This window comes from Chelmon rostratus, chromosome 20 (assembly GCF_017976325.1).
Source record: "Chelmon rostratus isolate fCheRos1 chromosome 20, fCheRos1.pri, whole genome shotgun sequence".
Taxonomy (NCBI): Eukaryota; Metazoa; Chordata; class Actinopteri; order Chaetodontiformes; family Chaetodontidae; genus Chelmon; species Chelmon rostratus.
Window position 1 is genome coordinate 15,915,507 of NC_055677.1, and position 27,585 is coordinate 15,943,091.

At 45.0% G+C, this 27,585-nt stretch overlaps 1 protein-coding gene across 2 annotated transcripts in view; it reads right to left on the bottom strand.

The window, feature by feature from the left end:
- LOC121623719 (partitioning defective 3 homolog) overlaps nt 1-27,585 on the bottom strand; it is a 323,624-nt gene that overhangs the window by 85,969 nt on the left and 210,070 nt on the right. Inside the window, exons 17-20 of one of the 2 annotated variants that reach the window (XM_041961132.1) lie at nt 23,846-23,994; nt 21,128-21,166; nt 15,633-15,866; nt 11,785-12,022 (exon numbers count right to left, since the gene is read on the bottom strand). In XM_041961132.1, the coding sequence (XP_041817066.1) occupies nt 11,785-12,022; nt 15,633-15,866; nt 21,128-21,166; nt 23,846-23,994 (660 nt within the window). The remainder of the gene's footprint in view (nt 1-11,784; nt 12,023-15,632; nt 15,867-21,127; nt 21,167-23,845; nt 23,995-27,585) is intronic. The other variant, XM_041961133.1, reaches the window with a different exon arrangement.

The window sequence follows — 27,585 nt, forward strand, 5'->3', positions numbered from 1 at the left end:
CACACAAACAAACATTGCCCTTCTTCTATCTTCTCCAATGCCTGTCCAATGCAAGGGCATGTCAATATGAAGCAGTGCATGATTCCTACACCGTGCTGCACCCAGGGCATCACCCTGACACTGGCATGTAATTTTAATAGTGCCTTGTTAGGAAGGCGAGGCTGTCCGATTTGTCTGTCCTCCTCGCTTGCTAAGTGTTGTTGCAGCTGTGGTGAGTAAACACTCTCTACCTGGGGTGAGACACAAAGACGCCCTGTTAAAAAAAAAAAAAAATCCAATAAGACAGTCAGAGAAAGAAAAAGGGAGAGAGAGTTGTTTTTTTTCTTCCCTGGGAGTCACACTGTGACCCAGCGTTCGTTAGTAGGCATTAAAGGGGCATCCGTTACCGTCGAGTGGCCTCAGCGTAATGTCGCCACCGCTGGTTTCCAGGGACAACAACCCCAGAGAGGTATGGGAGGATGTTCTCCCGTCGTTCCTCCAGCCTCCAGCCAGCGCCAGCCGATTATCTCCCTCCCCACGGAACTCATTATCCGCAACCTGTAATGTCAGTCAGCGCTTTCCCTGCTCGGCCAGACTCCTTTTAAACCGGAATCTACAATTTGATGCATCCTCAGAAGAGCGTGTGTATGTGTTTTTTTTTAAAGGAGCTTCAGGAGACTGCAACCTGAGATTCATCGGTGAATGTTTACGATAAGGTACCACCTATGTGAGCTCACACCACCCTGGGGTTCATGTTATGGAATGTGCATTTAAAATAAGACAACATGTAATGCAGCTGCACATTCCCCTGCCTTTCACAGAGACTCTGCCCCTTACAGGTCACAGCCAGATATGACATCTCTGTGCTTTCACCTCATTGGACAAGGGCTTTCGCACACAGAACCAATCGATTTCCCCCTGAAAAGTTGTGTGTGTGAGTGTGTGTGTGTGGGGGGGGGGCTGCTGTTGATTGGCTGCAGCTCTGGAGGGAAGCCAGGCCCAATTCCTCCAACAACAGTGTGAAAACAGTGGGAGATGTACAGGAGGAGGGAGGATGGGAGTCGAAATGGTTCATGCCGGGTGAGAAAGCGGTGTGTCCCGCACCGTGGAGGCATGACATGCATTTATTCATGACATCAGGCCGAGCCCCAGTAGGGGGACAGCACCGCGGGCGAGACGGAGGTAAAATGATTCTCACCAGAAACTTCTACGCCTCTCAGGTCTCCCAGCTGAGCAAAGAAGGCGCTGTCACGTTGGAGGATGTTCAGTTTCAGTGACACTCTATGTGGTCTTTCAACATACTCAAATAATGAAAAAGAAAAACAATTTACAGGTATATGGATTGTATGCCATCACGGATCATTGTATTTAAATGACAGTATTTTTCTCAACCAATATCACTGTCCCCACCAGTTTACCATAAAGAGGTTATTGTATGGAAAAGAAGATTTTCTGGCTGAAATACAGATGCATGGAAACTGATGTTATACCGCCCTCTCAGAAGATTGTTTTCTGTCTTAAATTTATCTCTTTTCCTGCCGTGTCAGTCAGCATTTCCTGTTATTTCTGCAGCTCCCTCTCAGGTCTTCTTCCATCCGGTCTTTTCCTCTCTTCACACTACTCTTCCAGAATTTATCTTCCTGACTTGCTCTGTTTTGCTTTTTATTTTGCCTTATCAATGTCTCTGTGTGTGTCCACTGGCCTGATCAGCAACTGCATTGCACCGCTGGAGTGCCGAATAAGAGCTTCTCATCCCAGCCCCAAGGAGGAGGAGACAAGATGAAAAAGACAAGAAAATGGCTTTAGACTAAACTAAATACATGTGTGTGAAGAATGGTCAGTCACAGAGAGCTGCAGGGCTTTTTTTGGGAGGTATCCCATCCTACAGATATTTCATTATACTTCCACTATGTTTGTCTCTGCCATTATTGCAAATGTGTGTGTGTGTGTGTGTGTGTGTGTGTGTGTGTGTGTGTGTGTGTGTGTGTGTGTGTGGAGGAGGGTACGGTGGATTTTCAAAATTCCAGCTACCGAGTTAATCCGCTGTTATTGAGAAATGTTCTTGCTAAGAACAGAGAGCAGAGAGAATATATAGACGCAGAACTGCATCAGAGTGAACGGCTGAGGCTGCTTTTAAATTAACAAATATCACTATCAAAGCAACTGTTGAACTGAATAAGTGTGTCTGTGTGTGTGTCTGTGTGTGTGTGTGTGTGTGTGTGTGGTGGGGGGCTTTGAATGTCTATCTAGAATTTTTGCATGTGTGTGGGTTTATGTGTTTGTACGATTACAAAAAAACAGCATTCATCTGTTTGCTCTATGTGCCAATTATTCATATTTAAGCAATGGCAGGTACGCACAAGCATCTGTGTGTGTGTGTGTGTGTGTGTGTGTGTGTGTGTGTGTGTGTGTGTGTGTGTGTGTGTTTTATCTATATGTGTGTGCCTGTATATCAAGGGACAGCTTGGCTTTTCCATATTTCAAACAGCCTGTGCAATACAAAGGATGAGGCCCAGCCCAACATGATTGCCTTTAATGTTTCACATAAATCATTGAGTTGTGTGAGTACGAGTGTGTGAAGAGGGAAGGGGTGTTTCTGCACGCGCTCAGAGGAACGTTTCAAATACCAAACACCCCTGATTAAAGCCTCTCATTACAACACAAATAAACAGTCCAAACGCATTCATACATCCATTTGTTAAAGTGTATGAGCGCAGTGAGGAGGGAGTTTCTGAAGGACAATTTACACAGAAACACTTGAGCAGCTCGGAGTTCAGCTGTTGGGGTGAGTTCTGTCTGTGTGTGCGTGTGTGTGTGTGTGTGTTCTGATCAGGCAAAGACATGCTGTGTTATTTGAACTGCTCCCATTTTTGCCACTCATAATCATCTGGCACAATTTCTTTCTCTCACTTTATGTACAAACCTACAAACACATTATCGGCTGCCAAATGCCCCTGCTAGCCACAAGCCATGCATAAGCAGACACACACACACACACACACACACACACACACACACACACACAATCTCATGCATATACACACTCACATTTGGCTAATGCTTAACCAACCTAGCCCACACACTCACATGCAGGGATGCAGGAGTGGGGATGGGGGGAGCGGGGAGGGGACAGTGCTGTGGTTTCTCAGTGGAAGAGCTACAGTAGGTGGCTCAGGCTGTGACCTAGATACAGTATGGCACACTGCATTCCTAATGGGCCATTTTGATCACTGCCACTCTCTGTATCTTCAGCTAGGCTGCTGCTGCATGACTCGAACACAAAAACTCAGCATTCAGCAAACACAGCATCCGAAGTCTGAGGGGAGGGGGGCAACGTGAATTTTGGAGTAGCTGTAGAAAACACCACTGATGTGCAGAAATGCCCATGGATCAAAGACATCCACTAATAATAGGTGTGGTGATGCATTTACAGCTGCTTTCACCTTGTACAACTTTGCCATTAGGACATGCACTGTAGGTAAGAGGAAGTTGCTTTTCAGTCTTCTTTCTAGTCTTTTCTGTTTTAACAATCTTGGCTTCTTGCAGTTGTATCCAACTAACTAGAGTCTAGAGACATATGTGTTTTGCAAAACTCAAATGCCTGAATTCCAAGATGCTCATCTTAAGGACAGGCGAGGGGGGAAGTGAGGCAGGTTTTCTGTCTCGTAAACGTCAGGCTTTGAAATACAGGCACAGACACACACCGGCCCGAACGTTGTATTTAAGTCCACTGGAGAAAGGAGACAGTGGAATCGCTGATCCGTGATATACATCCCTCCCAGCATTCAGAGGGAGACGGCAGAGGTCTTTCTGTCAATGCCACGATGAATCTCCAGGGCAGCTGGGAGGGAGGAGGGAAGAGGGATATGGGTGGATATATGGAAAGAAAGAGGGAGGGAGTGACAGTAATTGTGAGGAAAGTGAGGATGAACGAGAGTAGGAAGCTCGTTGAGTCTCAGGATAGTGACTGTACATCACAAGCAGGGTTAAATAAATAACCCTGGCACTCCTCCTCTGTCTGCTGGCCTTCTGCAGTTGGATCAAACTGCTGGTTCGTCAAAGTGAAACACATTCAAAAAAATACAAGTAAGTCAAAGTGAACATGCTGCATATATATTTCAAGTCAGGAAAGCATTAAAAAATCGTAAACTGTAAACTAATGAGACAGCAAGATCAATAAGACAATTGTCAGCCTCTACCCACCACCATGTTACAAGGGAGCTTGCTTTAGTGCACAGGGAGGACTTGGGTTTTTACACATATTAAACTGTGGGAAAGCAAAACAGAAAACCTTTTGTTCAAAGTGGAAATGTCCTCCTTGTGTCAGCGAACAGTGGGTTTTATGGGAAATGTGGTTTAACACTGATATTATGATTGAGACAACAACCACGGTCACGTTGATACATCAACCATATCACCAGAAAAGGATGTCAGTATCGGGCGATTCAACAAAACTGCAAAGGCTTTTTTAAAATTCTCACTTTAAACTATATCTGCTCATGAAGACTCTGGTATGGTTGAGGTTAGGAGAAGGTCATGCTCATGTCAAATACACCTCCAACACTGTTAAGGTTCAGAAAGGACTGTGGTTGTGGTAAATGAAAAGGTAAACATTATTTCAGGCATGTTTTGGGACACCTGCATGAACGGCAGATGTGCAACACACACGTCCAACACCAAACACTGGCCACAACTCACGTACGAGCTCATGCATTTTGGTATGGCAGCGAGAGCCCAATTAAGATTCCTTCACGACAAACATGGGGAGGAATGAAATCCAGATCCGGCCGTGAAATCTCCATTTCTCTGACACTCTCAAGAAAGGGAGAAGAAAAAAGATCAGAGTAGGAGAGGGGGGGGGGGTAGACAATTTCACTTTACATGCCGAACGCATGTCGAGACGCTGACAGAACAAGAGGAATACGATTCCTGCCTTTAATTGGTTGCCTTTGATGGAAATCAGAAGTGTAATTCAACATCGATTGATATTACCTCTGTAATTCAAAAGCAATTTTCCCAGCTTTTTGTCTTCCTTGCCTTCACTGTGATTGTTTCTCTCCCGCTACCCATCTTCTCATTCACATGTTAAGGTGTGTGAACACATCGGCAGGTGGGAACTCGGTGGATGGGAAAGGTCATTTCAGCCAAAGGCCTCTATTTCATTACATGCTAAGCCTGGTGGATGGCTGAGCAGACTAGCAATGAGTCCTACTGTAGCAGGCAGCCCGCTTCATTTGCATAGCACATAGGAGGAAATAAATAGGCTCTCCCATGTGCATTTCTCACCTCTGTCTCTGTAATATCAAGCATGCTTTGCATCTCTAATTCAACTTCGAATGTTTTCTTTCCTCAGACCAAAACATACATTTAATATGGTTTATTACGGGGGGCATTAGTGATGCATTTGTAATATTTAGAACAACAAAATGGGATTGTGCCTTTCTCAGATCCTTGTACATGTTCTTAATGTTTTCTCATTATTTTCAAATCCGCCTGTCCTCTGAGAGTCAACTCGCTTTGGAACAGCCTTTCTCTGATTGATCAAAGCGATCCGGGCCAGAGCGAAAAAAATAACATCAAAGTGGAATCAAAGTGTCTCAAAGTGTGAAAAACAAATATCAAACGGAGAGGGAGGAAGTTACGAAACATCGGGCGGTTTCTTTTTGGAACATCAAGGTTGATGAAAGGAGGGAGGGAGAGTTGACTCGGGAGTATGGCTGGAGTGTAGAGAGAGGGGAGAACGTGGTGAAGGAGATAAAGGAGGAGAAGAGAAGAGAAGAGAAGAGAAGAGAAGAGAAGAGTCTTGTGTTTCTGCTGATGGTTTTGGGTGTGATTCCACTGGGGTTGGATCATTAGTAGTCACAGGCCTGGTGGAGTATGCAGGGGTGCACTGCTACACTTAATTTGAGCTCTTTAATAACACACTTTATGAATTCAGTCATGTTTGCAGACCTCTGCCTGAGACACAGCATGAGAGACATCGGTGGATCTCATTTCAGGCCGACAAGATTTCAGATTCAATTAACTCCATCGTGCAACACCACCTCTCCTCTCTCGCTCACACACACACTCACAGACACACACACAGACACACACACACCCACCGGTCCCCACTTCTCCCCATGCTTCAAGGTCTATCTTGGAGCACTGCGTGATCATTCTAAACCTAATTACTCCAGGGCTGTCTGATGGAGGCCCAGTGCTGCCCAATCACATTTGCATCGAGTGGCCAACAGCGGAGGAAGTGCGGCCGGACAGCCGGGCCCCTCAGCCCCCCCCCCCCCCCCCCCCCCCGCCTGAAACGGCCATCTCTCATTCTTGCATGGTGGCTAAAGTCGCAGAGCATCCTCTCCTCCCCCTCCTTAATCCTATCACTCGGCCTCTCCCTACGTCTAAATGCTTCAACCTGCCAGAACTTACAGTGACATCCAATTTCTGGACACCAGACACAAAGCTGTGCGTGCCTTAACCTGCCGTACGGAGGAGTTTTGTTGTTTTACTGTTTTCATCTCCTGCCGCTGCACTCTGTGACTGTGGCGCTAATCTTCTCAGTGGGGGACTGTGTTGCTTGTTGTTTGGCCCCTGCTGGGCATCTTTGGTACATGATTGGCAAGAGAGTAATGGGATGTCACACTCAGAGGACATTTTTGTGAGGGAGTTTGGAGTTCACCCTGCAAAAAATGACCCCTTTAAAGTCCGGGGGTTCAGAAAAGATGCTTTTCCCAAGAAGCTGAAAAAGCTGACCCTGTCTCTGTGTAGTGCCCCCAGTGACATGATATTTCTTTTAGCTGTGCAGGCATTTGAAGTTGATATTGAGATATGACTTTGCACCTGGCAAAGCTCCCAAAGTTCACTACTGAGTTCCCTCTGAAATATTTATAGATGACAGGGGAAATCTGTGGCTCACTTTGTTTTAGGCCGCTCCACAGGGAGGTCAATGGTCATGGTCAGCTGACAGGAAGTTACTTTGTCACTCACGGGCATTTCAAGGGACTGAATCATTGCCCACCCGGTGTGCAGAAAAGCAATTTCCCCAATAACCGACCACCCTGCTGATGTTTATTCTGACATCACACTGCATGATGTATTTTCATGTAATTATCTTTTGCCACATTACTCATGTTCTTCGTTTCACTCTAGCTGCCAGTTATTCTCACGTACAAGCTCCGGCTTGACGCTGTGCACTGTGCTTGCCTTTACTACCTCAGCACAGACATTATGATGAGTGAGGCAGAGCAAAAGAAGAACAATTATCATTTTCTCTCAGATTACATTCAGCAGATGTCAGGGCCCACATGTGGAGGCGGCTAATTGCTGTCTCCAAATCAACTGTGGCATAATACTACAAGCATATGTGAGCTTTTGTGTGTGTGCTGGGGAAGGTGGCGGGGAAGAGGGGCGCCTTATACAGAGAAAGTTTGTGTGTTGATCCATCAGTCACGCTTTCACCCATGTGCGTATAAAAAGCCAGGCTAATGCATGTATCATGTTGGTGTGCTAATGATCAAACCGGCTTACCCGCCATCAGCTGTTCACGCCCACACGAGCAGAAAGAATCATATAGTGCGAAGACAGAGAGCGGCGCAGGGACACGCTAACTACCAACTCCCATGCTGCACATAAGGCAATCATGCTTTTGTGGCATGGAATCCATATTCTAGACATAGTCACGCATGCATGCAAACACACACACACTCATGCCAACCCCCCACACACCATCACGCCCTGCGTGCTTCCACACTGCCTAAGAATAATAAAGATTGAAGGATAGAAGGCATCCCTCCACTCTAGCTCTCACCACTTCCCTTTCCACACCCCACCCCTGTCTCCATGTAGCCTTGAGTGGGGCTGGATCTGAAGGGAGGAGAAGGCAGACGAGGTCCCTGGGGTGATGGAGGGTGAGGAGGAGGGGGTCGGGGTGGGATGCGGCTGTCACACTGAGCTCCAGTGTCGGCTGATGGCTCGGCGTGAGGCATGCCACTTATCAGATTGGTGGGGAGGGTGAGATTGGGGGGTAGGGGTAAGGGCAAGTGTGCATGTGGGTGAGGAAGCACCAGGGGGAAAGGGTGAGGGTGATGCCAGAGCCCATTAACACAGTCTTTTCATCTATGTACACACACACAATGCATTACACATGCACGCACATGCAAATTTACATGCACCTTGATTCGCTCATGCACAGTTTAACGGGCGCACACACACACATGCACGCACAAAGAATGCACAAAATGGCCGGAGATCCTCAATCCTCCCTCCAGGCAGACAGTAGCACGATGCCGTGACTGCCGCTGTGAAAAGCTCCCTTCTTTTCTCATTCCCCCTCTCCCTTTCCTTTTCATCCTCCTCTCTCACTCTCCCTTGGTGCCCCAGTTCACTTCAGTGCACACGCTCCCACTCTCCTTCCACCCTTATCCAATCCAGCCCCCACCCCCACCTCTCTGGGCCCCATTCCCCATCCCAAGCCTGCCTTCCATTTTTGCAGCCTTCACTCGCTTGTCTCCTTCATGCAACTGTACTACAGTATGACTCATTTCTCTCGCTCTTCATAAAAACTCATTTACACACACACAAAGTTATTTAGGTATAGAAATATTAATGCACACATACATACACACCCTATAATAAAAATGTCCATCTAAGAGTCTAATAACCCATAAAATCTGAATTTTGATTTTATTTCAACAACTGAACACTCAACCTTGATAAATTAATAATAAATGGCTCAAGATTGGTAAGGTTAGGGTTAGGTTGTTTTTTTTTTGCATGCGCATACACAAAACAAGATCTCACACACACGTAAACACATCGAGAGATGGATATGGGGATGGAGGAGGTCAGTCAGTCACAGAGCAGATAAACAACACCTCATTAGGCATGTTGAAGGGAGTCCTGCAGGCCGGGCCTAGACATCATTGTCTGCTAGCATGCTAACAGAGCCCTGGGCAAAGCTTCCAACATCTAAACAAACCTGATAGGATCAGAAAGTAATGATCACATGTTATCCAGTCGAAATGACATGAATAATCACATACAATGGTCTGGGGGATAATGCATCGCCCTGCACTCCCCTATATCCCACTGGATGCAGACATGGACACAGGGATACATGCATGCAACAGACATCCTTGAAATAACTATGATGTCAAGCTGCCTAGGGCTGTTTTTTTATCCAATGCATGCATGCACATTGATATCCATTCAGGAGATTATAAGCTATTCATTACTGGATGGTACAGGACTGTATACCAGGCAGTCTGCCATCCTATAGGCAGTACAGTATGAATCCAGAGAGGCATGGAGCCGGGGCTCTGCACTGCAGTTTCTTTGCTTTGGGCTTTAGGCAGTCAATTTTCTTTCCATCACGTGCTCGCACACATTCAGTCATTCTTGCACTCACAGTATTTATCTCACAGTCTCTCCCTCTATCCTCCCTCTCTCTCCCTGTATTAGGCCATCCTCCTTTCCCCTGGCTCTGATGTTAATGCACTCCCAATCAGGCTGTCCATTAAGCGGACGTGCACTACACGTTCATCAGGCCGTCCAAAGGCCTGCATGCAAATGAGCTCAAATTGCAGTGTGCTGCAAACTCCTTGAAATCTCCTTAGACGGAGAACGTGAGTGTAAGATGTATGAGAAATGCAGCAGAAAGTGTGCCTGCCCGTCCATTTCATGCTAATGAAAACAACGAAGACAAGTATTGCAAAGGATTAACCCAATCAGTATGCCTTTTTGATGTTTTGATGTAACGGTGAGACGCATGTGACTCTTGCTCATGTAAATTCTATCCGTGATCCGTAAGCCTGAGAGTGTTGAGTAACTGCCAGCCAAACCTTTTGTCATGCACAGTAAAACTTCTCTATTCTGAAATCACTGTCAAAACTTTTGCGAGAATTGCTAAAAGTGAGACACACAACAGATCTTTCGCTTTCTTTCTCTCTCCTCCCTTTTGACCGCTAGGCATTTCACATCACTCCATTTTGTTCTGTACAAAAAAGTTTGTTATTGCATCCAGTGGGATGCATTCATTCTCACCTCAGTTCCGTGCCATCTCTAACTTTATAAACTGTTGGGTGGATTTTGAGAGAGCGGGGAGAGAATAGAAAGGGACAGTGGAGATGTGTGGGTGTGAGAGCTGTCACAGTTTTAAGGAGAAAATTGTTTGAAGTATCAACAAGGAGTAGGAGTAGTAGGAAGAAGGAAAGACAAAGCTCGAGAGACATGCTGGTTCAGGGGGCAGCCTCTTTGCATTCAGGAGGCACAGGGCCTGGCGCTGAATGCACTGGGGGAGGGTGTCAGCGAGGCCTACCGCGTGCCAGCTCTTAAGTGGCAGTGGCACTCAAAGATAATGAAGAACGATGATGAGGCCGGGGAGGGCATGCCGAGGGCCCGCAGCTAAAACTCACCCAGCAGCCACCTATCGGGCTGAGCACACAGCCACTCAAGGTTTGCCAACGGCGCCGACCGCATGTCACCGTGTCAAACCTGCGGCTCAAATTTCTGTCTTTCGTTTACTGATCCAGCGCACTTCTCTGCTAGCATGTGTGCGTCTCCACATATGTGCTCTTGCCTGGTGTGCGACAGAGTGGCAGAGTGGAAGCCTGCACGAGTCGTTATGCATTTACACCACATGACGCATAAAAAAAAAAAAAAAAGGAAGTGAAAGAAAAAACACAAGAGCGAAAATAATGGAAGATAAGCAAGCTCCCTGCATTCCTCAATTGTGACCTCGAAACACACTTGTCGTCTTTATTGTTCATTACCGAGCCGTGCGCCGCGATACGCTAACTAATCCCATTAAACTAATCCACATGAAAACAACTTACGGCACGATAACGGCCCGCACCGCCTCCACCGTTAATTTATGCCATATTCAAATGTGCATGGAATTGAAATAATTAATGTGACTCCCCCACTAATTTTCAATGTGGCAGAGATACTGACAGGATACCTACAGGATGTTTATTTTCATCCAGTCTCTTCTCCATGTCTCGTACCATTTTCTATGTAAGATGTGTATGGTCCATCGTGACTACTCAGGGTAAAGAAGTTTGCCTTAGTCCTTACAGGCAGTGGGGTTATTTTCCAGTGAAAGACAAACAGAAACACCTTAAAATGTGCCAGACACCTGGAGCTTTCTGGGGTACATGAGGTAATAACGCAGAGCAGAAGACCTACAGCAGATGACAGGATTGCTAAATTAAACCGTTGCCATTAAAATGTTTTCCTTCTGAACATTTTATTAAATTGATGAATATCTAAAAGAGTGTCGAAAGCAGAATCACGCCACCTCTCTCTAAAATCTTGCAGCTGCATGACGAGACAGCCACGCAAAACAGCAGCCACAGGCAACAAACCCAACCTGCAGTCGATTTTATCATCTCCAGAGTTTTTTTTTTTTTTATCCCCAGACCCAAATCACAGCTCCCACATTAGCACCAATGTGAGCCTTGAACATTGTCCACTGGTTAACAAATGTGGAGCCTGTTTGGATAGGAGGAACGTGCACGTGGGATTATGAATAAAACATGTTGCCCTTATTAAGAATAATCTGGCTCAAAAGTACCAGAGGCCCTCGAGGTCGATATCTCCCCCTGCCCTCCCCTCCATCCACTCCTTCCACCTCACGGGGTTCAAGGAGAGAGGTCCCTGATTAGCACTGGCAACATCCAGAGAATTCATTCCAATTCTGTATGATCCATTGGTGAATGTATTGAGTGGAATTAAATAAAGCAGCTAGCGATTGGTGCTTGGGGCAAACGGGGGAGGTTGTTTGGGATTTGGAGATGAGCGCTGTCTCGTTCCTACCTGAACATCTCGCCCAGGCCCTTCAGCACGCCTTTCTTGGCTTTGTTCTTGTCCTTGTCCTTCTCCCTCTCTTTATCCCTTTCGGGTTTCTTCTTTTCCTTCCCCCCAACCTTGTCCCGGTCTTTCTGTCTGTCATCTTTGGACAGGTTGCCGTTCAGCCCGGGGCCCACAATGAGGTCGCCGCTGGTGGACATCGACTCACGACCTGATCTGGAACTTCCCTCTGTGTCCTCGTCCACTGGGGTGAAGAGATAAAGGGGATGGAGAGGATGTTAAATATAGATACTGGGAAGGAGAGAGAACGGCACACTCAGACAAACAGAGATAGAGAGAGGAATTAAATGCACGTCAATAAAAGGCAGACAAAAACTTTGACTTCCACTTGACTCCCCACGGATCACAGAAGCAACACAAAGTTGCAGTACAAAGCCTCACTTCTTCCTTCTGGTAACATCAGATGAACAATTAAAAGAAAAGCTGTGTCCCACAAGGTATGGCAGCTTTGAACAAAACACACTGAATTCATCCGCCTCATTAGAGCAGAATATATTTACATTGTACACCCTTTGAGAATAGTGTTCTGTTGAACATATTTTCACTTAGCTGAAAGCCTGAAGTTATTTCAAATGTGTACATTTCACACAGCTCACAAGAGAACGGCCATGTTTTTCCCCCCATTTCTGCCGCAGTTCATATAGAAATGATGTGACCAAAAAGCGCAAGCTGTGATGGTAGCCATATGAATCTGGTTCTTAATTTGAGTCTGAACTAATTTCAACTCAGACATCAAATTGAAACCAAACTCCTTAGGTGATGTAGGGTTGATTAACCTCAAAGTTTCCATCACATCTAATCAGAACTGATGTGCAGAATGTAATTAATCTGTCAGTAATTATACATTTAAATAATGCTGAAAAAGGCTCCAAGGGATCCTAATTGCGAACGTGGTGCACTTCGCAATCGGCATAGCTCCTGTATACACTGTATCTCTGGCTCTGAGGCGTGAGGTAGATGTCCTTCAGATTACAAATTACTACAGTCTTGCGTGTCGTCCTTTAAGTTCCGCCTTTGATGGAGGAGAGAAAGGCGCTTATCGTGAGGAAAGAAGAGGGAGGGGAGACCATGATGAATTTGTGGCATACGCGATGAGACAGACTACAGAGGGGTGGAGCGGCTGGATTCACATTTCAAGGAACAGCGGGGTTTGTTTTCTCTTGTGATCTGCGCAGCTATCAGCTATTTCTTTCAGCTGCCATCTCGGAGGAAATTACTGAATTGGAATCTCAACATGAGGCACTATACGGCAGGGATAGAGAGCAAGCCGCTAGTTTAAACCTGCTCAGTTACACAATTCACTGCTGCACGCAGCCCCTCCCTTCCTTTCCTCCACCTCCACAAATTTGGGAGCAGGGTCTGGATGGGTATCAGTTTTATCACTCAATCTGCTGCCTGCTTATCATCCACTTAAGAGCAACGGCAGCAAATAGCAGCTGTGAGCAGTATCTGGCTATTCAAATGACTGAGATTAGCAGAGTGCTAATGTCGCTACTGTTTAATGATGCCAAGCTGCAGACAACATGCTAAACATTGTAATCCAGAGCCTCCCAGAGGGCAGCGGCCACGTGTGCTTTGTGTGTGCACATGCAAGCATTCATTTGCAGCCAGGTCCTTTACATCTATTCTTACAAGGGCCTTATGTTGAGTTTGAAGGAAGGCCATACACAAGAAGACACGTCATGTTTATAAATCAATGCAATTTTTGTCATCTTCCATTTAATTTGAGTCTTTCAAAAAAAAGCAAGACAGAAATACAAGCTATCTCCTATCCAAAGGCAATAACACTAGACATCAAAAGGTGAGGCCATCCACAGCAATTTAGTGAAATTGAAAAGAAAAAGACTCGGCTGACAATCTCAAATGACAGCAGAAGCCTTGATGAAAGTGTCAGGTGACTACAAGATAATTTGCAGAGGCAGGCAACCACAGGAAACATTTTGTCACTTTAGTTAGAAACTCTACCATTAAACTTTCCTGCTTTAATAATCAAGGACATTTAAACTGGCCTGTCAGTGGAGGTTATGACAGACAAGTAAAATTGCTGGTCTCATTCCAACACATAAAAGAAGGGATTTTTGCTCAGCAGAGCAGATTTTGCTTTTTCCCTTTTATTTCCGCAAACGATGCAACACAAAGTAGCACAAGGGGAAGCACATATTGCCCAGCAGGATATCTTGTGGGGACACATTTTCTTTGGGTGATGCCACATTCTTATTTTATGTAAATAAAAGTCTGGGAGCAGAGGAAGGCAGCGGCTTATCTGTCAACTTTGACTATTAACCTCAGTGACGAGCACAGACCGGCTGCTTTTATCTAAATTGAAAAACAGAGTTATTTGAATATCATGGGGGAGAATGCAATATACCGCGGCAGGAGAAATCGGTTGCTTTCCCCATTTTTCTTTGCCGAGATAAGACTGTATTTAGTGGCTTGCCGACAGAGCTTATGAGAACAAAGCGTTTCAGGCAAATAATTCCCTCTTTTTCAAATGTCTCCCGGCTCTTTAATGGTGAATGGAAATTTATATCTGGTGATTACTCTTGTGGTGTTGCAGGGTTATTACCTGTCGGAAAACATAAGACGGCTGTCTCTCTATATACAACGCGTGTCTTTTTGTCATCAAACCCAAAGTATGAATGGATATATTCACTCAAACGGAAGGTGGCATGTCTTCCCTTTCAAACGCTGTCTTCAGGCAGCAGTTTAGAATAAAGTCAGCTAATTGTGGTTTCTGTCTCAGTCAGGTACGCAGGAAAACAAATGTGAGGAAACCTGGCAAAGTTGCATGTTGTTGTGTGCCAAAACTAACTGGCACAGTCCAAGGCAAAGAGTGGGACTTCATTTCAACCCAGTCGCCAGGAGAAATGTTGGCATTGTGCATTTCTGCAAACCATGGATCTGTGGTAACTTTACATTACTTTACAGAGGATATGTTGAAACTTGAAACTTCATGTTCTTTTACGTCTCACATTTTCTGATTTTATGTTTAGGCACAAAAACCACTTGGTTAGGTTAGGATTAGGAAAAGATGTTTTGTTTTAAAATACACAGGTTTTTCGCTACAAACGCGGCTTGTTCCAACCTCCCATTAAAAATATCCTGTTTTGTTGTGAGAAATATGGCTTGAACACTGGCCTGCTGCTTGGCCCCGCCTTCCTTCCCGAGCCAATACGGAACCACCATGCCCTCATCCTCCTGATATGAGGAATTTGGCTCATATACCTGTACTGGTAATCTGAACTACATCTCTATGATACCTATTGTAGAAATGTTTCAGGTCGACATTTTATTCCAGGGACTGGGCTGTTCATTTATTATCATAATAAATGCAATTACACACATGTATTAGGTGCAAAATGGATACAATAGGACCCCTGACGTATGTGGGTAAACAGAACAGCATAAATTTTTCTTTGCATGCACTGTGTTGGAAAACATGGCAATGCACTTTAAGAGTTTGTAAGCTCCTGGGAAACATGTTGCCACAGTCTCTAACAATACCACTCAACATGAACTGTGTGAATATTAATGAGTGTGTAACCTAGACACTTATTGCAGATGTGCATTGTGGCACACACAGCTCTCTAGCAAGTGGGGATTCCTAACCTAGTTTACTTGGAGGTGAATCCTGCCATTCTGAAAAGGCTTTGGTGTTGAGTTGGCCTATATTACACTGACTGAATTTCTTTGTCTTATCTTCTATTGTTCATTCAATGATGACACACTTTTGGGCTCATTACTCCAGATTAATACTCTTGAATAAACAGTCTTACAAAATTAAAAACACTCACGCGTATCCATGCTGTTCTCTTCTTCTGCCGTTGTGGCGCCGGGTTTCTCGTACGATTTGTCAATTGCAGCTCGGAAGCTCTCGTTGCAGCCGCGGCCCCTGACGATCCGTGAGCGTGGCCTGTTTACGTTGATCTCACCGTTCAGAGTTGCCCCGGCAACGGCCGTCTGGAGGCTTTCAAGGGAGCTGGACTTTTTCAAGCCGAGGGAGGGTCCGACCTCTTGTTCTGCAGAACCTACAGAAAGAGGAAATGGTGTCACTGAGGCCAGCGGATTAATGGCGTGTGACTCTCTCGCCACAAAGACGACCTAAAACCATCATCACGGAGCTCATTGCATGCCGATGAATCATTCACGTTGTGCTAGATTCATATAGGATGATGTTATGTGCCGTACTTGGCAGGCAAAGAGAAGGTGTGAGTCTGGCAATTAACACGAAAAACAAATGATGCCATTGCCTGGCCAATGAAGTGTGTGAAATGAGAACGGAGTATTATATCTTCACTGAGACATTTTCCTTTTGGGAATTATGATTCAACCTTTGTCCCTGTGTCTGCAGAGTTAAATTATTTGGCTGAAACGTAATGCATATAAATGGGCCACTATCAAAGACAACAATGTACCACAGTACCAGCGTGATTATGGTGTTCTACTAAAGTATAATAAATTCCAAAAAATGTCTGGACTTTAAACCTAAGAATATTTCCATAGGTGGTCCTCTCTGCTTTCTCTTTTACTCAGTTTCTCTGAGAGACGCTGGTTAAAGCAGAGAAGAGGAAGAAGAAGGAAAGGCGTATAGACTAAACAAATTCTGAAAGTCCATGCATTTATCACACCATTCTCTCGCTTTCCCTCATTCATCTGAGCACAAACAGCATCTCACAGCTGTAATCTTCTGCTGCATGTCTAAGGCCTTCACATGGGTAGATTTTAGATAGCAGGTAATAGCACAACATGAAGGCAGAACCACTGAAAAACAACAAGCAACCTGCTCTGTTGTCGCTCTTATGTTGATTAGCCTGGTGGTACTAAAACATTTATCGACACAGGCCCCCTGCAGGACAAACCTGTCTAATACACTGGCATCATCAGCACTGCACACTGCGACACATGACGCACGTTAGTATGAGCATGGCATGAACAAGACGAGTGCCACCCACTTTATTTACTTCGCTGATAAATGCTGCACAAAGCATAACCATTATGCAAAGTATACACATTTAGCATGTAGATTGTGCACATGATTAGAGGAGCTCATATATATCACACTTAGATTAAGTGTCTACTCAAAAGAACATTCACAGCACTGATAGACAGGCTGATAGACCAGCTGTGTTGAACGCAAAGTAAATTGTGAAGAGTCGACCTCTTCAACACTGGAACCAGGGCCCCGGACAGCCGTAATTATTTTTCCAATGCTTGCCAGGGGATTGTTTAGGGTATGTAAGTGGAGCGTGACTCAGGTATTGGTATTTCATTTTGTCAGGGAGCGTCCGTCAGTTCCCCGGAGCTCTTACCTTACCCGCCAGTTGGTAAACAAGCAGCCTGGTTGATTTTCTGTCCCCTTTATTCTGCCTTGATTCAGCTTGCACCAAGCTGCTGTCAAACGTAACGAGATGGATTTCTGAATATGTTTAGGTGAAGCCTTGTTAGATGTAAACTTCTGCAGGGGAAACTATCAGTAATAACGGACAAACTGTTGATTTAATTACTTTTGCAGCCTCACTGACTCTCTGAGGCTGCAGCACATGTCAATGGAGTCTGGACAGAGTGGCTTTGTGTCTTTATGAGTCCCTGTAGACCATATAGACCCTCCACGTGTAGTGAGTGTGTGCTGCTGTTTCCTCTGTGGCTTCATGTGGCGTAAATAAACGTCTCCTGCAGCTCTCCCTGTTGCTTTTCAATAGCAAATGTTGCTATAAGGTCTGAGCCTCTACCCCCACTGAATAGAACACACATGTGCAAATGTGTTTGTCTGTGTGTTTGTGTGCCCCATGCAGGGACTCCCCAAAAAGCACAATAATCTAAACTCATGTGACACACACACTTCTAAGTCAGCTAGTATCAACAAGATCCTCGACATGTTTAAAGTGGCCTAAATGAGGCATGAGCCACTGCTGCTGGGTGATCACAGTGCATCTTTAGATGGAGGGCTGCACAGCCAAACACAGATTAGGCAAAGAAAATAAACCCCCATCACTGAACGAAAACAATTTGTGACCGCTGTATGGAGCGCTACCTCTGAAATAGGTTTGTTTTAGAGTATGAGAGATGGCGGCAGGAAGAGAGGAGACGTGGCGTGATTTGAATACACAAAGGCTGCAAAAGCAGGGTATGAATAAGTTGAGGGCTTAAGAAAAAAGGGGGTTCACTGGCAGCACTGTGCGGAAATGCACATATGCTGCTAGTGTTATCATGATTTTTAGCAGTGGCAGCTTCTCGCTTTTGTTGCTCTTTTCTTCTTGATCCCTTAACCAAGCAAACGTGCTGCAGCTCACTGGTGATTAGCCAGTTATCTGAGTTTCACAGTTCAAACACACAGCATCTAGACAGCTACTTGCAGGAGACAGATGCAGGAAAGAGCAATGCTGATTGATTCCTCATTTCAATAATCCTGTCATTTTAAAGAAACCAAAAGTTTTCATGCTACTTTTAGGATCTTTCGGGTCACAAGAGGGCACCCCTCTTTCTGCTGCGCTTGCTACCAATGCGCCCTTACTGAGAGTGGGAGTGCTTCTCTATCACCCGTGGCGGCTATAGATCTGGTGTCAGCGAAGTCAGATGCAGGCTAAAAGGTCAGCTCTTAGCCAGTGGTGTTGGATTTCCAGAGTGGTAAACGTACTGTTATGTCTTTAACTCACCGTTTTCCCTTCCTTTTCGTCAATGTTAATAAAAGTGTCCAATCCCAAGAGGACCTGGACTCGATCCTGAAAGTACCACGCCAAATAAATGAACACCAATCCTATAATGCTCCATCCCATTTAGCCTTCAGGCTGCATTGGACAGTAAAATAAAACTTTACTGTGTGCTTCTAATGTCTTGGGGGTCAAAAGCTCTCTGATTAGTGGAACAGAAGATTCATTTTACTGCTTAGCTCCTCAGAAGAGGTAGGCCATTTCTGATTACTATGACAAATTTTAATGCCAGGAAAACATGAACAACCTTCCAAGACCGAGAGAATGCAAGTAACAATCATGTAATTCATTCGTTCAGAAGGAGTAATCTCATCATGGGAAGGACAAGAGAGGACGGTCTAAAGAAAAAATACATTATAAGGAAACAAAGGTGCAGATACGGCGTAGCTGGAAAATGCTGTAATGTTTCATACTTTGTGGATAAAACTCAGTCAACCCAGAACAAATGGCATGTAAATTTGTTTTTTTTAAAGCCTGTGCGTAAAGCCTGCCAACAGCAGACACGCAGAAGCCTGGGTGCATGTTTGACACAATGGGATTGCAAGTTAGAGCCGCGCAGGATGCAACAGTTCAAGGGAACACAAATGACATCTGCTGTACTCGGAAACAGGGAATAATCCTCCCGCTCGGTATTCCACACCACGATCCCCTTCGCCATTGTTTCTAGTCAGCGTGGTGAATGACTGAGAGGAGCAGAGAGACAAAGAGAAGGGGAGAGCGAGGCAAAGAGAGAGAGTTTGCCCATAGACCCCGGCCGCCTCCAACCTGCCTTTGTTTTCTTCAGAAGCAGCCCCGGCTCTCCTGGGAGAGTTTGACGGACAGCTCTCTGTATGCCAGTCTATTATGTGATTCCTATCACACAACAGAAGCCTCGGTGCTCTGCTCCTCATCTCCCCCTTATTCAGAGGGATGAAAATACATATTCCCCCATTGCATACAGACATGAGTTTGTCACTCCCCACACGTCTGGAGGAGAAATGAAAATCATCAAAATGAAAAACACAAAAAGAAAGACAATCAAACCAAATAGGGGGAAAGTGCACCTGAAATTTCATCATGGCCAAAGACAAAAATGGTCAACATGCTGTGCGCCTTAGCCAGATTAAGGGCAAGGACAGTTAATTGCAGAATATCCATTGCCATTAAACGTTAAAGGGGAGGTATGGCAAACTCCATGAATAAATCAGCAGCGGTTATTACAGGAACAGGAGCCAATAGTATAATTAGAGCAGCTAAAACCATGCTCCCCAGCCATTATTCACCACGGGCCCTTGCATGTAAAGATCTGTGTACAGACAGGAGCTCCATTACACATAATTTATTCAGAGAGCCAGGGCTTTAAGCAGGGCGGTAAAAGGGTAATTATGTTAAAAATAGCCTCCAAGGTGGTCGGGGGAAGGCCACGTTCAGGTGTCCCAGTAGAAGCGAGGCGTCCCTGGGTCGGTCGGGCTCCTATGTCTCTGCCAGTTGTGGACCATTAGCCCGACAGAGGACGTCCTCCATACGCGGAACATGTGTCACAAAGGAATCATCATTAACTGCACTGGTTAACATCTCAATCAGTGATGGTGGGTAATATCGCGTAATTGTGTGGCTTTATCAACCCGAGAAAATGATATTTTTATACCTGTTTATCTCTCTCCAAGTCAGCCTACTCACTCGACTGGCTAATCTATCAATATGCAGAGGCTGGCAACTCTCATGGCCAGCCTGGCAATCCAGTGGATCAGCAACTGACTTGGCTGGAACAGAAACTCACAATCATGGTGAGCTGTAAGTGGCAGTCTCTCATCCACCACAGCTGGCCTATCAGTGACGAGGCTCCACTTGTCTCTTAACATTTGTTTTTTTTTAACACTTTTAATGCAGTGTGTTTAGGACTCCTTGAGATACACAAAAAGCTGTTTTTATGTCTGCATAAATGTAACGTTGCATGCCTGATGTGTGATGATACACGAATATGATTGTTTTTTCAAATATCCCTGAACACAACAGGCAAGAGGCATGTCAGTTTCAAATTAGTGATCTCAGAAATCACACAACACTATCCCCTTGTGACCCAGTCATCAGCTCCTTCTGTGTTAATTTGATGGAGTCAATGCCCCAACCAGAGCTCAAAACAGCCTGATGGATCAATTGCAGCGAGCCGACACGGCCAACTGGCAATGAATGTCTCTCTGTTGCAAATGCCACTCCGTTGCCTTGTTCTCTCCAGCCCTCCACAAATCGTGGTGCAAATGAGTGTTTTCTTCAATCATTTGCACCGCAGAACGAGCACAATGGCACAGGTTCCCACATTAGTTGCCAAGTCTCTGTTCAGCACCATGCAACTCCCTGTTAGCAATATGAAAATCCTCTTTTGATCATGCTGCAATTACCTCAAACAACTCTCTCCTCCATATGCATCTTAAGGTGCCAAGATCACACAACTAATAATGGTTGGTGATGAGCTGGTTATGGAGGAAGTGTGGGACTGATTTTCCAATCATTACTGTTGACCCATGGACCCAGCTGAACAATCATAATGGTCCACTGAATTAATGGTGACAGTACACTGAGCTGGTCCAGGCGTGGTTTCTTACCTCCATCGGCTCTTGTGCTGCGGTTAATCTCATCTTCTACTGTTAAAGAGCATAAACAAGTGTGAGTGGTTAGTACCTTCTCTACCACATTACTGAGCACACGCAAAGCAGAAGGAGATGGAATGAAAGTGCAGGGAAGAATAGTTTTAGAATAGTAATATAAGTAGAACATATTACACTCCGTGCAAGGGCCTGTCAATCATGAGTCTTACAAGGAAAAGTGGCTGGAATGTGCTCATGTATTAGCCATGGCACCTCACGTCTCTTTCTTCCCTTTTCTTCCTTCACTCAATCTCGTTCCCCATCTAAATGGGATTGAACCGTGTGGTGTCTGACCAGTTTAGCATATTTCAACAATGATGGGCTTCAAAGTCGTGAAATCCATCTGCTGATGTGATTTGGGAGCACCTGGAACACGATTAAAAGGAGGGACAAAAATACCTAGTGACAGAATAAAATGAGAGTCTGCAGGGGATAGCATTGTTGAGCATGGTAAGCGTTTAGTCAGGCTAGCTTTGAAAGCACACAGCAGCTTTATTAATGTGTTAATGGGAAGTAAAGAGGTTTGCTCACTTCTAACTTCTGAAGACAAACTTCAGTGTCCAACAGGGTGCCAATGACAAGGCTTAAGAATAAATACTGGCACTGTGTTCTCTGGCTCATTTAATTCTCAACTCTATTATACATTACCCATAAGCCATTTGGCATTGTGCGGCTTTGATGTAATAATTTCATTAAAATAATCAACATACTATAGCAAGTGTGCGCCTTTGAGATAAATGGAACTTGTGTGACGTATGTTAGATATGCACCAAATCACAATATGTAGCTTTCATTTTGAACACAGGCTCCAGAGCTCGCGTTCCACGTATTGACTGAAAGATTTCTCCTCCGGGAGCTCGTGTCAGTTACTAGAATTATTATATGAGAGGAACAAGTTAGTTATTTCCCTGCACCATCTGAACACTGTGATATTCTCACTGATGGATTATGATTTTTTTATTGCCAAGGATTTCTGTCGGCAGGATATTTCACAAAGTCAATTTGGTCGTGCAAGTAGTGGAAGGGAATGGGACTCTGAATTACATTTAATAACACTCTGATCTTGAGAACTAAGACATAACAGAGCAATAATAGAGATTTGTAAAACATCAGTAACACTGGTTAACTCAAGTGAGGCATTGTTTTACACAGATTAACTGGTGTCATATAGAACAAATTCACATATAAATGCTGACACCACTCTGGGACAATTAAAAAGCTTTTTTTGATTAAACTCATTGATAAAATGTGCATTTGCAATGATGAGAACGCCATCAAGGAGCTATCTCAGCATCCTGTCCACTCTATTCACTTCCTGTCCTCAGTTATAGCCAATTATATTTTTATTCGACACTAAGAACATAATGGAAAAGACTTTTATGCTCAACTAATTGCTCAGTGAAACCTATCCAATGGGTAACTATTATCTTTCTCCTAAGCAGCACTTTGTGCTGAAAGTTTGTGTTGTCTGGGTTCACTTTGTAGAAAAGTTTTGAGGGTGGACAAAGGGGACTACAGGGAAGGTGGACCCCACAGAGCTGAGTGCAGTGGCCCGGACCTACACTAGTCTGTGGGAGAGTCGAAGATTTCTACAGGTCTCTGGGCTCCATGTGGAACAGAGTTTGCTGTTATCTGTTATGATTAGCCAGTGATCCGAGAGAAGGCAGCGTCTGCCTCAGCCTCAGTGGGAGAGGCTCTGAACTCGCACCGTCTTCTTCAAAGGATGCAGTGTGTGTGTGAGCGTGCACTTGTACATATGTGTGTACGCGCATGCATGGATCTCGCCAGCCCTCCCATCACAAGGCAGTCACTAAAGAGGCCATTGTGCTCTTGCTTCTTGTGCTTTACAAATGCACCACTGGACAGAGGGCCAGGGGAGATGGAAGCCAAAAAGAGGAGAGGTGTTGGCTGGACAGGACTGAAAAGACTGTGTGTGTGTGTGTGTGTGTGTGTGTGTGTGTGTGTGTGTGTGTGTGTGTCTGTGTGTGTGTGTATGTTACTGAGACAGGCGGAAAAGGTGACACTAAGTGCTTGAGGAGTCACAGGTTACGATGAGATCCAGTCCATCAGCACTTTGGAGCGTCCAACAGGGACAAGAACACAAATGGTCAAATTCTACTGTAAACAAACCCTGAGACGAGCTGGACATAACTGAATCATCACGCTGTACAGGCCAACTTTTTGATTCAGCTTTGACCTAATGTACCTGCCATATAGTGCATGCACTTTTCCACCAACATTTCATTTACTTCTCATTTTCTCTCCATATAAGCAATTTAGATTATCTTACCGCACTGTTTCAGCAAACACTTTTTTAAGTACAAAGCTATCGTAACACATTTGAGAAATAGGCTTATTTGCTTTCTGTCCAAAAGTTGGATGAGGAGATTCATACAACTCTCATGTCTGTATGCTAAATATGGTGCTACGATCAGCAGTCGGCTAACTTAACACCTCTAAAGCTCACTAATTAACGTGTTGTATCTTGTTTGTTTAATCCATACCAAAACCAGGAAGTTGCAGGGCCTGGCCAATAAACAGTCCAATTTGCAAAACAGCAATTGTGCTGTAAGAAAGCAAATAAGCCCATTACCCAAAATGTCAAAGCTTTCCTTTATTCACACACTCTTGACCCCATGCATGTGTAACGTGTGTTAAGCATAACATTGCCTTTACCTAGATCCATGCTCTTGGACTTGCGCGTCTTGACGATCTCCAGCTGAGAAGCATTCTCATACTGTTTGGTGCGTTTCTCTGACATACTCTGGCGGCCGAAGCCCTCCCTCTGGAACGAGGCATCAGGGTCTGTGTCTGGACTGAGTGAGCTGCAGTTCACAGGGGAACAAAGGAGAAACAGATGGAGAAGTATTAGAATATTGCCACGAGACATGTAGGGCCATTCTAACAGCATACCCTTTAATCCAATGATTATCCAATTAAAGTTATATTTGCAATCATCTTCATCAGGGTGCAGTTATATTGCTAGGGGACATCCTTTTAGTAATACTGGGAAATACATCCACGTATTAATATTCATACATCTCTAAACCTCAGCCCAAAACACTCCTTTACCACCAGATAAAGACTCAACATTCATTACTCTCTCACACACACAGTCAGTTTCAATCCTTCATTTCAATGACTCCCCTAATCAAGGACACCTCCACCTCTACTGGGTGGGATCCGGACGTGCTACAATTGGAAAGACGAAGCCTGGCTAAGATGTGTGATACCCCAGTGAGGTGAGGGTGCTCCGGGGTCATGGCCACTCAATAACCCCCCTCCTCCTATATGTCTGGAGCGGTGGCAGAACCTAGACCACTATAGTGTGCTCCCTTTGAGATCCTCTATCTCTGTCTGGATCTTAATTGAAAATCGGAGGGGAGTGGGAAAAGGAGGTTGGGGGGGGGGGGTCATAGTTATTTGCATGCTGAAGAGTGCATTTACAATTAAGGTGAGAACATCTTGCCATTTGAAGGGAGACAGGAGGGAGGAGATGCAGTGCGGGTGGAGTCCAATAAATGTTACATGCATGAGAGGGCACTGTTTCTTTTGTTCTGTTGACGATCATACATTACAACCACTGAAGGTTGTTTACCTCTAGAGATCCTTCAGGAAAATTAAATTCCTGTAAATTGCATCAGAAATTTCTTCAAATGATCTGATCTCTTCTGCTATTTAAAATGGAAAGCTTTTGTCCTGAGTTGGACATTATGATTATATGTCTGGAAGTGGAAGAGTAGGGAGGAAACAAGTTCCGCCTTGGAGCAGATGCTACTTCAAGCACCCTTCAATATTTGTAATATCACTTAACAGCAACAGCAGACCTGCTGGCACTTGTTTGCATGTAAACAATTCTTATTTGGGTTGTCAACCCCATTTAAGGGAAGAGCTGCTTCATGTGTCACCGAGGAGCGGGCGTCAGCATGTCACTTTGCTGTCGACCACACCTGACAATCCAAACTAAGATCAGACCGCCTCACAGGACCAACTCCGGCTGACACAGGAAGAGAGGGAGGTGGAGCAGGAAGAGAGGAATGACAGCACAGATGTATAATTCATTTATTCATCATCCCTCGCTATTCTCCTCTCATCATCCCGAGCCCGCAAAAACCAGCCTGCCCTCTCTTTTTCTGTCTCCGCAAATGTCATCTGTCGGAGCGTGACTGAGACGGCGCAGGAGAGAAAGGACATATTTTCAGGCTGAATTTAGATTTCCTTCACTCTTGCCAGTATTGTGTTATTTGGGTCAAACGAACGCACACAGAACATAGACAGACCGCGAGGGCAGCAGGTGGGATCGTGCACAGCCCTGCCGCACAGGTACAGAGAGCTGGCGAGCGTGTGGCTGTTTGTGAGAGATTTGTGGGCAGTAGGAGTGAAGATCAGGGGGACAGCCCCAGTGGTGGTGCAAATTCACGCAGTAGGACATCAGATCTGTTGGTTTAAGCTGCTGCCCATTTTAACACTGCCTCTGCTTTCGTTTGGTTCACGCAGAGCAATGACTAAATGTCCAGGTTTAGGATCCAGGGTAAACTGAAGAGAAGCAGCCAACTGTGCTGCTGTGAGCACACCTCCGAGCCTGGACTTGCGCCTCAGGTCTCTGCGGCAGTACTCGTAACTACTTGAAGAGGAGGCAGTGACCCTGAGCACCACTGGTTCCCACCCATTTTAACGTTTGTCCCATTATAGCCAAACAGCTCCTACCACTTCTGTCACAGGTTGGATATGTGTTCGAACTGAATCAGACATCACACTATTCGGTTCTGTCAAGTTTCGAAGCATATCTACCAGCTTCATGTGCCATTTTCGGTGGGTAATAAATGTGCTACTTATTGTACCAAAGGAATGGCGAGGCTAGTATTAATCTTCTAGTCTACTTAAAGCTGGCACACAAAGATTCACAGCTACTACAGTCCATTAATAGAAATGTAGCACTCAATTGCAGATCTCGTATTCGCTTTCCCCTGCCCATTAATTTTCCCATAGGAATGCTTGTTGTAATGAGATACTGCTTTGAAAGTCTCTTTGCTCTGATTTAGATCCCCCCATGAGCTCAAACAGTCTACTGGTGGGGAAAAAAAAGCCAACTGAAAAGAACCAGTGAAGGAACCTTACTGGTTGAGTTTGGATGATCGCTGAATTGCTCGCTTTGGTCACATAGTCAATGAAAAATGTATTGGATAGATGGAAATAAGAAATAGGTTGACCGTGTGACCGCCTCCCACACAAGTTAGATAATCTGCAGAATGACACAAATTCCTCCTCAGACCATCCATCCGGTCCATGCTTCTGGTCTATCTTCAATAGTGGGCCAAATCCATTTGGATAATACATTCCCTCATCTTTCCTTCTTAAAGCAGTGTTTAAAAGCAATTTCCACCATTCCGAGCAGATGCTTTCCTCCCCGTTCAAAGTCCTCCCATCATCTAAAATTAACTACCACCGAGGATTGCTCACAGGCAAATCCACAGCTTTAACTTGCATTTTACATCAACTTGTTCCTGTCTCCGACTCCCTCGCAGGAAGTTAAATGTGTCAAACTGCACATCAGCCTTGTTGCTAAGTGGTGGCTGTTAAAAGCCCTCTGTACTCACAATTTACCCTGGTGACTGATGTCATTTTTTTCCTACTTCATTTTCTTCTTTTCCCAACTCCCAACCCTTCTTACCCTCATTTAAAAACAACTGCAAAAAGGTAAGTCTCAAAGCGTCCTACTTTGTGGAAAAGTGCAGCTTGGTTTGATCGACTAGCGGGGGGTTCCGTGCATTAGTTTCAACGCTTCAGAGAGGGGGCAGGAGGTGGAGAGTGCTGCCCAGTAAGGTGCTTCTGAAATGGTCCTTCTGAGGTTTGGAGGAGGCCGATTCAGCTGACCGCATGGATGCATAGCTGGGCCAGGGAGCTTGGAGCTGTCTTCAATCATTGCATAAAGCCCTGCATGAGAAGTCGGTGCAGAGGTCTGTGCTCCTGGCACGTGCACCACCGGACACCAGAGAGCTGAAATAATAATTTCTAAGTTTCAAAGGAAAAAAAAAGGTGAAGGAGGAGTATTCTCCTCCATCTCTCTAACAATTTTCTTGAACGTGTACGTATGTGCCGTAAAAAATATGTCTCAGATCACCACTTTTATTTCACTCGCTTAATTGCACCTATAAAACATTTGACTTAAGCCCGGGTATAAAGACTGTACAATAAAATGGTTCATTCCGTGCCACACAGAGGAGCAGCTGCACCTGTGATTTGCTGTAATCTCCTTTTAATTGTGATGAAGTTGCAGAGAGAGACGGAGAGGGAGAGAACAAGATCAATTAAGACCTCTTTGTCCGTCGCTGACTCCTGCGTAGACCTCCTCATTCATTCCCTGCCTGGTGTACGGATGCTTTAATTGAGTTTTGCTGCACTGACTTCTGCAGTCT